The sequence below is a fragment of the Prionailurus bengalensis genome, chromosome A3 (assembly GCF_016509475.1).
Source record: "Prionailurus bengalensis isolate Pbe53 chromosome A3, Fcat_Pben_1.1_paternal_pri, whole genome shotgun sequence".
NCBI classification, from domain to species: domain Eukaryota; kingdom Metazoa; phylum Chordata; class Mammalia; order Carnivora; family Felidae; genus Prionailurus; species Prionailurus bengalensis.
Window position 1 is genome coordinate 81,802,646 of NC_057354.1, and position 12,892 is coordinate 81,815,537.

General features: G+C 34.7%; 1 protein-coding gene across 5 annotated transcripts in view; it reads right to left on the reverse strand.

Moving 5' to 3' along the window:
* Positions 1-12,892, reverse strand: part of VPS54 (VPS54 subunit of GARP complex) — a 139,757-nt gene that overhangs the window by 70,360 nt on the left and 56,505 nt on the right. For 4 of the 5 annotated variants that reach the window (XM_043603504.1, XM_043603501.1, XM_043603503.1 and 1 more), the window contains exons 13-17: positions 8,906-9,035; positions 7,788-7,969; positions 6,984-7,096; positions 3,414-3,477; positions 752-857 (exon numbers count right to left, since the gene is read on the reverse strand). In XM_043603504.1, coding sequence (XP_043459439.1) covers positions 752-857; positions 3,414-3,477; positions 6,984-7,096; positions 7,788-7,969; positions 8,906-9,035 — 595 coding nt within the window. Of the gene's footprint in view, positions 1-393; positions 495-751; positions 858-3,413; positions 3,478-6,983; positions 7,097-7,787; positions 7,970-8,905; positions 9,036-12,892 lie in introns of all 5 variants that reach the window. The other variant, XR_006300984.1, reaches the window with a different exon arrangement.

Genomic DNA, 12,892 nt, shown 5'->3' on the forward strand with positions numbered 1-12,892 from the left:
ATAATATTTATTGTCCGGTAGGAAAAAAGTAAAATTCTAAAAATAAATTGTTCAGAAATTCTTTAGTCTGCATTCATAAAACTAGCTCAGTTTCACTGAAACTAACATAACACTATATGTTAATTATACTTCAATTAAAAAAAAAAACTAGCTCAGTTGCTGCATTCTTATCGGAGGGTCCTATTTTCAAAAGGGTAACAAAATCTTTCTGGACTAAAATATGACAACTCAATTTGGGGGAAGAATTAACTGATTAGACATTTGAAAAGAAGCCTTTTCTTTATGCTAGCAGTTAAAAAAATCTGTTAAAATGAAATGGCTGAATAAGATTATCACCACATTTTCATTTTACATCAATGGTTCTGAAAGAATGATTTAAGAAAAATCTCTAACCTTAGTGAGATGAATTTTGTAAAGTTCAGTGAATTCCTTCCATGCACATTTGAAACCAGTCCAGGTTTTTTGACCTAAGTGGCCTCAGTCATGTTCAGCACCTAACGAACAAATCATCTCCTGTCTCCAATGTCATTAACAACTCTATGGGTATAATGAGGAATCACTAAATGCGAAGTGAGAAGGAAGTAGGTGGCCTTCTTCCAGTAACATGTTGTGATTCAACCACAATCAAATGTACAAAATTAATGTCTTAAAGAAAACTTAACCTTGAAATGTCTCAGAATTTGAAGATTAGTCATACTCTAATGAATTACTTCTTCCAACTATTTTTCCATCACAGTGAAATCATACACACCTTCAATAAATCTGACAGACGAGTAAGCATGTCAGTAGTAACAGATGGGATATTATCCACACACTGGCAATATTCAAGGATAATTCTTATCAACAGCAATACAGTTCTATAAGAAAAGAAAGATGACCCAACACGCAGTCAAAACAAGAGAGTTAAAATGATTCAGCACATAAAAATCAATACTGATCTTGGTAACTGAAATTATGTGTTTTACATATAAGCGCTGCAGAGAGGGATTGAGGTGAGGCAAGAGAGATTTCTAGGGTGCAAAATTAAGGAGGAACTCATTTTCAGGGTCACACAACTGCAGGGCCAGCACTTGCATGACACTGAGAATGAGTACTTCCTTAAGTTTTGTGCTTTGGCACATCACTCTCTTATGTCACATTCCTATCAAGTCTCTTCAATAAGGCAGACATCCCATTCCTTGGCCAATTCAGAAACACTGACAAAAGCCCTACCCAGGATTTCTGAATAATCATAATAATAGTAGGTACTCAATCCTAAGTGCTGAATTAATGACAGGCACCTAATCATGACTTTCTTAGTGAGATGAAAGAGAAACTGTGGCTTCTAAGAACAATGGTATCTCCTAAGAAGTTTATCGGTAAGTCGCAAAAGGTTTTCCAAAGATGAGAAAGTTACCAGCTCATTAGCTGGGCATGTCATAGATTAAAGAGAGACACTACTAGGAGCTTAAATAAGATTGAGGTTAAGGTAAATAGAGCCATTCATTATAGGACATCTAAGTTCAATGAGAGGCTTAGAAATGAGTGATCCATATAAAATAATGTTTTATGAAAGTCTGAAGGATACCAGGAAGTAGTGATTCAAGAAGGAGTCTAGCCTTTATAACAGCTTAATTATTCTCCATATTATTCTCCATGCATATTTCCAGTATCTGCTTTACTGGGTAGGGGTTCACTATTTATCTTTTGTAGTCTTCTCTCAGAAGATAAAATATTTTCCCTTTAGCCAGGGAGTTCAATTTTGGGGAGCGGTCTCTTTGCCTAAAGAGCCAGAAAGCCAGAGATGACCACTGCCATCAAGCAAGAATAAAAAGATAATGGGTAATTAAGGAGAGAAATCATAATTAGATTGAAGGGATAAGATTATAAGGTTGAAAAAATCTTTGCCCTACTAGAAGCAGAAAAGAACTCCAGAGGAGGAAAAAAAGGGAAGCTTTCATTCACGAAGGGTATAGTGTCAGATTTCTGGATAATACAGACTGAGAAAATGCATCAATTCAATACATACTTTTTGATTATTTATTGGGTACAAAGTAAAATATAAATGGTAAGACATCACCATCTTTAAGGAACTCAAAACTAACCAGGGAGATATATACATAAATAATTTTAATATACTGAGAAAAGTGCTATTTTAGAGGCACATGGAGTCCCAAGGAAAAGATCAATCATTCCTCCTGGAGGGGGTGTGTATTTCAGAAAAGATTTATACAGTGATAAGAAACAAAAGGGAAAAAGAATCTTGGTCTTGATCTTGGGAGCTAGACCTTGACTCTAATCCTGACTCCATTTGGGTCATTTTATATCAACCACTTAAACTTCTGAGGATCAATTCTCTTAACTGCAGAAAGGGAACAATAATCCCTTAAGTGTTTATTTCACAATGTGGTTGTAGAGATTAAAAAGATTGTTGCTAGGAAAATACTTAAATTATGAAGTGCTATTAAAGAATATTAAGATATTATTTTAACTACCCATTTAAAAAATGGCATGTAGTACTAGACAAACAAAACTGGAATTTATATTTTCCTTAGTTAACTGGAATTTGAAATACTGTCATTGGTTAAAAAAGACCTAATGACAAATGATAACAGAAATAAGTGATAACAACTATCAACTTATTAGGTGCTAGAACTATGCCAAATGCCTTATATGAGTTATATGTTTAATTCTGTAATAGTTCTTAGTACTATTTTCACGTTTTGATTTACAGATAAGAGAACTGAGGCACACAGAGTAACCTGCCCAATGTCACAAAGAGTTAAGAGAGCTCTGGGATTCAAACCTAAACAATGTGACTCCAAAGCCTGCACAACTTCAATTATATGCTATAACACTAACAAAGCTTCAGAAAAAGAAGACAGAAAGAGCCTGAAATATTAATAACACCATAAAGCCAGTATTCCACCCTTGGGTTGTATACCTCCACATTTCTTATTATACGAAAAAATTTATCAACCCATTTCTTGTAAAGCCAGCAGTGTAGTCCCTAATTTAAGATATAGAATACTACAAAATATAGAAAATGGAGAGGAATCCATAAAATATCCTTTAAATTATTTTTAAAATTTAAAATTGTTACTCTATGGGGCACGTGGGTGGCTCAGGTGGTTGAGCATCTAACTCTTCATTTTAGCTCAGGTCATGATCTCACAGTTTCTAGATTCAAGCCTCACGTGAGGCTCTGTGCTGAGAGCGCAGAGCCTGCTTGGGATTCTCTATCTCTCCCCCTCTCTGTCCCTCCCCGACTTGCAAACATTCTCTGTCTCAAAATAAGTAAATGAAAAAAAACATGTTAAAAAATTAATAAATAAAATTATTAATCTAAAATTTCCAATTCACATCAAGGGGGAACTAGAAGACCTATGTTTTAAATAACTGACTCAACTAATAAAGAAAAATGTGTCACTCACCCAACGACAGCATATTGTTGTCCCTCTACAATGAGAACTTCAGCTGGTTTTCTTTCTTCCGTAACTAGAGAGTAAAGCATATAACAAAGAGAGACATAGGAACAAGACTAAACAAATTATTAAAGTAAAAATTTAAACTAGGAAAAAAAATGAAGAAGACAGTTCCAATTTAGGGCTGGTAGGGCTGGAAACTACCTTATATTCAAAAACAAATGTCTACTTCTTAGGAAGCAATTTGGCATGGAATAAAGTATATTGGGTTTGGAATCAGAGAAATATGGATTTGAGTTCCAGTACTGCCAATCACGGGATGCAAGAACTTGTGCCAATTAGTTAACTTCTTTCAGTGTCAACGTCTGTATCCATTAAACATGGATAACGGAAACTATCAGTATTTTTGTTAACAACAGAGATCATGACTACAAACTGCCGATCCTAGGTCTGCCCTCTGGTAGATGATCAGTGAGTAAAAAAAAAAATAATATATTATTTGGAAAGGCAGAACTAGAATTTCAACTGGTTGTCTATATTATAATTCTTAGATTATAAACTAATTCCTATACTCAATAGAGAGATATAATTTTCAAGACTTCAGTCCAGAAATTATTTTCAGCATGTGGTATTTCTTACCGTTATAAAACAAAACTCAGCATGTTGAAGTGAAAAGTAGAGTAGACTGGATTATTGTTCTTAATCAGCCAAATTATTTAGATTATCATGGGCCCATTATTATGCTTCCCCAAGCCTCAAGTCCCTTTGACTTGACATTAAATATCTACTTCCTCATTTCCTTCAAGGAAAGAAATTCAGTGTGACACAATTTCAAATTTCTAATCTGTATACCAGATTAAATTAACTTTAGGCAAGTTGCCTAATTTCTTTGCGCCTCACTTTCCATATTTGTTAACTGGGAATACTAACAGTATCTAGTTCACGGGCCTATAAATAAGAACGCAATGTGCTGAGAACAAACTGTCTAGCCTTAGGCAAGCATTCAATTAATATTAATTGCTATCCATTAACTTTCATTTCCCCAATGCCTAGACAAGTAGCTAGTAACTCATTAATGAATGGTGGTCAATGAATGAATAATAACCAAGGATCCTTAACTTGGTAAGAACAAGTAAAATGGTGATGGACTTCTAATAGCATGTACTTTCTTACTCAGAGGAAAAAATAAAAGTCTGGGACAGAAATAGAGTTATAAAAGAAACCTCTTATCGTTAGTATCCTCCAAAGAGAAAGTGAAAATAAACAGTTCACTTTGGGGGTAAAAAAAAAGACACATGGTTAATTCAATCACTCTATATCTATCATTTTAGTTCAAAAATTGTTATGCTTGCATGAGAATGGATTGTAAAACTTTGAGCTGTTCAGGACAAAAACCGTCATTGTCATCTAGCACAGCAACTCACAAAGTGGTAAGTCATCAAATATAGCTTGAAAGAATAAATGAGAGATAAATCTTATAATTTTAAATCGTGATTTAGAATAATTGGTGTTTTTCTTTCAATCTTTGCTACCTGAATACTTTTGCTTTGCTAATATCTTAAAATCAATTAAGATTATGACCGCCACCCAACACTGTTACCTACTAAAAAATGGTCACTAGGCAACAGAAATCTAGTTAATTCATTCAATTCTTCTCTCTGCTCTATATGAACTACTCTATTTTACACCTGTCCTTAACCCCTCCTCTCCTGTCACAGTGTGAGAAGAGATAGCCTTTCTCAACTCTGGATTTAATTCCAGAGGCCCTGCCTTACAATCACTCTGCGCCACTCTTCCACTCTTATCTTTAACATTCTTTCTCTTTCTGTTAAGCACAAAAATATAATTCAGCTTCTCCTACCTTAAAACTCTTCTCTCAACTCCCTGAGTGGATTAAAATAATAATCTAATTATTCTCCTAGGTTTCTAGTGCTACTTCATCATGCACTTGCCCTTCACAAACAAACCTGTCGAAAAAGGAGGCTACATTTGTTTACAGGTCCTCACCTTTCAAATTACTTAGCACTGAACTACAGTCTGATTCTGTCACTCTACTGAATTACTAAAATTGCAAATGACCTCCTCCATGTCAAACTAGTGGTCACTATCTGTATTTTACTCAGTCTTTCTCTTGTAGTGCAGTCACATTTGGTGCAAATGTGAAATACACAATTTAAAAATATTTCTATGTAAAAATATTAAAATTTCATGAAATGCATAAAATTTGAAAATGCATCTGCCTCCTCCATTTAAAATATTCAACAATTGGGGGGTGCCTGAGTGGCTCAGTCAGTTAAGCGTCTGACTTCAGCTCAGGTCATGATCTCGCAGTCTGTGGGTTCGAGCCGTCCCTTTATCAGGCTCTGTGCTGACAGCTCAGAGCCTGGAGCCCGCTTTGGATTCTGTGTCTCCCTCTCTCTCTGCCCCTCCCCTGCTCGTGCTGTCTCTCCCTCTCTCGAAAATAAACAAACATTAAAAATATTCAACAACTGGGGAGCCTGGACGGCTCAGTCAGTAGAGCATGTAATCTTCATCTCAGGGTAGTAAATTCAAGCCCCATGTTGCGTATGAAATCTACTTAAAATTTTTTTTTAAATTAGAAAAAAAATATTTGATAGTCTCACAATTTTAAATATGGTGTTATAGGATAAGTTGTACTTAAGTTTACCTACATTATTATCACAGGACAGCTCTACTTTAACTGGCATACAAAAGTATCTTCCAGCTATTGTATTTCTTTTAGATGAAACCCAACAGGCATTTGATACCAATGAAAATTCTCTTCTTGAAACTCTAATTTTTTTACTTCTATGTTCTTCTGGATTTCTTCCTACTTCTCTAGCCTTTCCTTCTGAGTTTCCTGCATAGTTTTCTTTTTCTACAGTTTTTTACATTTTGGTTTTCTCTATCATATCACTACTCCATTAATTGCGATTGCTAATCCATTTTTTTAATTAGACTCAGCCCTTTTATTTTTATTTTTTAAGTAGGCTTCAGGCCCAGCACAGAGCCTAATGTGGGGCTTTAACTCACAACAATAAGATTAAGACGTGAGCTGAGATCAAGAATCAGATGCTTAACAGACTGAGCCACCCAGGTGCCCCTAGACTTAGCCCTTTGAAAGTAGAATTATAACTGTTATCTCGGTCTCAATATCTAACACAGAGTAGAAGCTTATTAGTATTCAGTGAATGAATACGTGTCTTTAAACAATACAGTACAGTGGTTAAGAACATAGCTATGAAATTATTATAAGGCAGGTTTCAAATCTCAGCTCATCATTTGTACAGAATTCTTTAACCCCTGGAAGCCTTATGCCTCCTTGCTGTTAAACAAGGTAAAAATAGCATCTTCATCAAAGGTTGTTATGGGGATATACTAGAATAATACATGTAAAAGCACCTGGCCCAGGGTCTGGCATATGGTTAGCAATCAATAAATATCTGAAATTATTACAAATTATCATACATTACTTTTCCAGTCAATTGAGGCAGTGTCAATTAAAGAAATGTTAAGCATTCCTATAAAATGAATAAACAGTGTAAAACTGGAAGACAGCATGTGAAAGAATACACATACCCCCTGACTTTTTTTCAGGTAAAGCAATCTTTCCATCTGATATAGAATCAACAAGATCCTGAAATTCTGCAGGAACATCAGCTTGCTTCCAGCGCTCATTGTCTAAGAGGAGGCTATTCAAAGGGGGAGAAAAAAGGAAGATAAACTTTAACAATATTTCAACAAAGCACTTGGTTGACTCAGTCGAATGAGCATCTGACTCTTGATTTTAGCTCAGGTCATGATCTCACGTTTTGTGAGATTGAGCCCTGTGTCAGGCTCTGTGCTGATATTTCAACACGATCTTCTTTGGTTAAAAAGAAAAGAGTTGAGTGTGTATGTAAGACTTTTGTTCTCATATCTTTTAGTAATAATAAAGACACTATATGTATCTTAGTTAAATTCAAGTAGATCTCATGTAAACAAGGCATTGACTTTTAAACAGTAATGGCCACTAGCTGTTGTTAGTACTAAGATTTTTAAAATAAATGTATACCTTAATAAACTGAAATCATTCATAATAAATACTTACAGAAAATATTTCTTTTTATATCTCTTAGCCTATCCAAGAAGAGTAATGAAACATAATTAACTTCACCACTGAGTGGGGAAAGAAAAGCCAATCTATTGAGGATCTTTGTGACAAGTAAATAAACATTCTAATTCCACTTTGGAAAGCTGAGAAATGGGATTTTAATTCCACAGTCTGCCTTTAGTGGAAAATAGGTTTTTTAGGGGTTTTGGTTAACCAATCAATTAAATATAATCATGTTTTGTAAAGGAAAGGGAAAAAACTGAAAAGCAGAATGAACATGGTAATGATACCTCAGCTTAGTTTTTCTCTCTTCATGAAACCTGTTTACAAATTTATTAGCTTGGCTCTGAAGTGCTCCAAGTAATGACATGCTTTTTCTTCCACAGATGTGTTCAGTATCTAAAATGAATGTTTCCATTAATCTAGAAAGTGTTATGAATTCCGTGGAATTTAGCTTCTCAAGAAAACCATCCTAAATTTTAAAGATAACACAAAAATCATGACAGAGAATTAGGAATAACATCAAATATGAACAAGCTATAAAACAAACTTAGTTTGATATGTTACTATTAATTATTTTAATAATATATTATATATTAATTCATGAATATTATCTTAACATTACTTTTAATGAAATTTCTCAATACCTCAGTCCCAGAAATTGAACATTAAAAGCTTAAAATGTCCAAATTTTACTCTGATTCCTTTATAATACAGTAGCTCAAATAAATTCAGGTCATACTATAAAATTTTCACAATATTGGAATTCAACTAATTTTATTAACATATTGGCCAGTTATACACACATATATGGTGTGTGTGGGTGTATATATATATATACATACATGTAAAATAGCATATTAATGTCAAATTAATTAAGGTATCATATTTCAAAATTAAGTCTTTTAATAATTTTTTTCAAAGAATAATAGATTTTCCTATTTATTTCATTTGGATTATTTTACATTTCAACATCTCCCTAATAGGCCATACCAGTACCATTAACTTTATTAAGTATTTAAAATATAATATGATGGGGCACCTAGGTGGCTCAGTTAACCATCCGACTCTTGATTTTTGGTTCAGATCATGATCTCACAGTCATGAGATCGAGTCCCACTGTCAGGCTCTGCACTGGGTATGGAACCTGCTTAAGATTCTCTCTCCCTCTCCCTCCGTCCCTCCCCTGCTCATGCTTGTGCTCACTCACTCTCTCTCAAAAAAAAAAAAATATATATATACATACGTATATATGTATATGTATGTGTGTGTGTGTGTGTGTATATATATATATAAATACATAATATGCATTATGGGGAACATAGGGACACAAGCAAGGATATGATTCTAGATCTTCAAAATAATTATACTATATATAAAATATCTAAAGCTTTATCAAACAATTAACCTTTGCTCTTGACATGAGAAATTTGACGGCTCGATCATGGCATATATCTGAGGCACTATACAATAACTCCTGGATATTATTTGCCAGTTTTTCTAGCTCTAAATCAGTTAATTTCATGTCTTCATTGACCCTGAAAATGATAAAAAGAGATCAAGTCAGGGGAAATTGTGAGTACACTGTCTCCACAGGTAGCATATCAATAAAAAACAAAAAGCTATAAAATTTGCATTTGAGGAAGAATTCTGTAACGTATCAAATGCTTTTTTTGTGTGTGGTGAATCATTACTTAAATAAGCTTGGATAATACAATATTTTGTATTTTACCCTAATCTTATATAGAAATAATTTTCTCTCTCTGCTGTAGCATGTTCCATACTTATTTCAGACTCCAAGTGAAAATTCTGCAAAAACTACAGCAAAAATAAAAAATTCTAGTTAGGTACAAGGTGGTAGCTTTGGCAGGCTGTACACAGGGTGCTTAAAATGACACACTGGAAGGAGGAAGAAGGAAGATTATTTCATGACAAATAGGCACTTTTTTTTTTTTTACTTATAATTATGAATGATAGTTAATATTCAGTTCAACTGAACTAATATTTCCTGAGCACTGTACTAGAGAGGACACAACAGGTTGCTGTCCTCAAAGAACTGACAAACAGAAATACGTATAAGACGAAATGTATTTTTTCCAGTTTTGAGAAGACTTCCTGTTTTTAAACATTTGTTTTTCTTGAGGCATGTATAAAGACCACTGATTCCATACCAACAATTCAATGCAGTGCTATTATGAACCAAGTTTAAGTGCCTTTGCATCATTTCTCTCCCTTTCAATAGAATTAAAATAATTTTCAAAGGTCTTACAAAGAGAATCTGATATATGTTAATTTGAGGCAAACCACTACCCTAACTGGGTTAAGGTATTAAGGGAAGTTATTGCCTGCTATCCTTCAAAATTATAATACCATTAAATTTATTTACCGATGCTTTAAAGTAATAGAGGGAGGAACACCTGGCTGACTAAGTCAGTTAACATTTGACTCTTGATTTCAACTCCGGTCATGATCTCATGGTTCATGAGACTGAAGCATGCCTTAGGCTCCACACTGACAGCAGCAGAACCTACTTAGGGTTCTCTCTCCCTGTCTCCCTCTGCTCCTCCCCAACTCATGCTCACTCTCTCTCACAATAAATAAAAAATAAAATTAAAATTAAAAAATAAAATAAAGGATTAATATTCTTACTCTCAGAAAAAGCAACTCATTTGGTTCTCACACTCCCAAGACAGGTAGATAAATATCTACTTTAAGGATGAGGACACTGAATCTTTGAAAGTTTAAATGACCTACCCAAGGTCACAGGTTAAAGGACTAGAACCTAGAATCAGTCTAATTCCATCTCTAATCTGCTAAGCTTCCTCCACTCCAACATTTACTTCTATATAAATAGTCCAATACTACTTCAATACCAACTCCCACAAAATTGTTTGCTTAAATTTTAAAGGTCAAATTTACAAGGCGCCTGGGTGGCTCAGTCGGTTGAGTGTCCGACTTGGGTTCAGGTCATGATCTCGCAGTTTGTGGGTTTCAGCCCCATGTGGGGCTCTGTGCTGACAGCTCAGAGCCTGAATCCTTCCTCAGATTCTGTGTCTCCTTGTCTCTCTGCTCCTCCCTGTTCACACTCTCTCTCTCAAAAATAAATAAACATTAAAAAAATTTTTTTTAAATACAGTTCAAATTTACCACTGAAATAAAATTGCATTTTGTGAAGGATGTTTAAAATTTGCCCCCATGTAATAGAAAGATTAAGAACATGAAACTCTTGGCAATATGCTAGCAATTCACAAAGATTAAAAAAAACAGGGGTGCCTGGGTGGCTCAGTCAGTTGAGCGTCTGACTTCGGCTCAGGTCACGATCTCATGGTTCGTGGGTTCGAGCTCCGCGTCAGGCTCTGTGCTGACAGGTCAGAGCCTGAAGCCTGCTTGGGATTCTGTGTCTCCCTCTCTCTGCCCCTTCCCCACTCATGCTCTGTCTCTTTCTCTCTCAAAAGTAAATAAACATTAAAAAAAAATTTTTTTTAAACAAAAAATAGCAGATAAAAACAACTCTCATATCTTTAAGTAGGGTGACCATCCAAAAAGATGGGAAGTTTGGTATTTTAAGAAAATCATTTAATTTAGTTATTTGTAATGTTGCTTTTTACAAAGAATTTTTTTTTAAGTCTATTTATTTAGAGAGAGAGAGAGAGAGAGAGAGAGAGACAGACAGACAGACAGACAGCAGGCAGGGAAGGACAGAGAGAGAAAAAGAAACAGAATCCCAAGCAGGCTCCAAGCTGTCAAAGCACAGCCCAACACAGGGCTCAAACTCACCAACCGTGAGATCATGACCTGAGCCAAATTCAAAAGTCAGATGCTTAAATGACTGAGCCACCCAGGTGCCCCTAAAAAGAATTTTAATTTTTTAAGTTTAATTGGATCTCTTTCACATTCACAGGAAAAAGAAAAAAAAAACTTTATAAAGATGATGTAGCATTTCTGCTTTTGGGTACATACAGAAAAGAACTAAAAGTAGGATCTCAAAGAGATTTGCATACCCACGTTCACAGTAGCACTATTCACAATAGCCAAAAGATGGAAGTAATCCAAAAGTACACCAACAGATGAATGGATAAAAACATGTGATGTATACATACAATGGAATATTGTTTGGCCTTAAAAAAGAAGGAAATTCTCACACATACTACAACATGGATGAACTTTGAAGACAGTATACTAAGTGAATTGAGCCAATAACAAAAGGACAAATACTGTATAATTCCACTTATATGAAGTACCTAAAGTAGTTGAACTCACGAAGACCAAAAGTAGAAGGGTGGCTTCTAGGGGACAGGTAGAGGAAGAAATGGGCAGTTGTTGCTAAATGGGTATAGAGTTTTAGTTTTGCAAGATGAAAAAGGTCTTGGAGATTGGGTGCACAACAATATAAATATACTACTACTGGACTGTGCATTTAGAAATGGTTAAGATGGTATATTTTGTTATGTGTTTTTCATCACAATTTAAAATAAATGTTTAAAAAAACCACAAAACTGTCTAATTCTTTCCATTATTTTTCTTTTCCCATTTCCTGCCTGGGAAATTATTTCTTCTTTTGTGCCCATATCTGCACTGCAGTTACCTTACAAAGGCTTGTGCTGAGACTACATAAAGAACTCCCATAAATCAGTAAGAAATGAACACAGCCCAGCAGAGAAGTGGGCAAAGAACTTGAATTGGCGCTTCACAAAAGAGAACATCCAAATAGTCAATGAATATATGAAAAGTGATCTCTTACCAATGATCAGGGAAATAAAAAGTAAAACTAATATACCTGCAACATACCCACCAGAATGGCTAACATGTAAAAGACTGACAACACCCAAGACTGAATGAAGATGTAGAAAAACAGGAACTCTTTCACATTGCTGATGGGACTATAAAAGAGTACAATCACTATGGGAAACTCTTATTAGCTAAACTGACCAATCATATACCTCAATCATTCTTAGGTATATATTATGCTTATAACACATATACAAAAGACACCTAGAAGAATGTTGACAACAATCAAAATGGAAATAACACAAATTTCATTTACAGTAGAGTACATAATGGTGTAGTCAGAAAGGGGAATACTGTACACAAATAAAATTACTGCTACATGCAACAACTTAGAAGAATAGCACAAATATAATTTTGAGGGAAAGAAATTTGAGACAAAAGAACATGATTCCATTTATGGTTCCATTTATATAGTTTAAAAACCAGAAAAACCAACAGTTTTTGTGGTCTTCCTTGGGAAAGAGTGAAAACACAGTTGCAAGGAAGGTTTCCAGAGAGCTGGTAATGTTCTATTTCTTAATTTGGGTGGTGATTACACCAGTATACTCACTTTACAATCATGGAGGTGAACACGTACAATTGATATATTGGCCTATATGTGCATTAT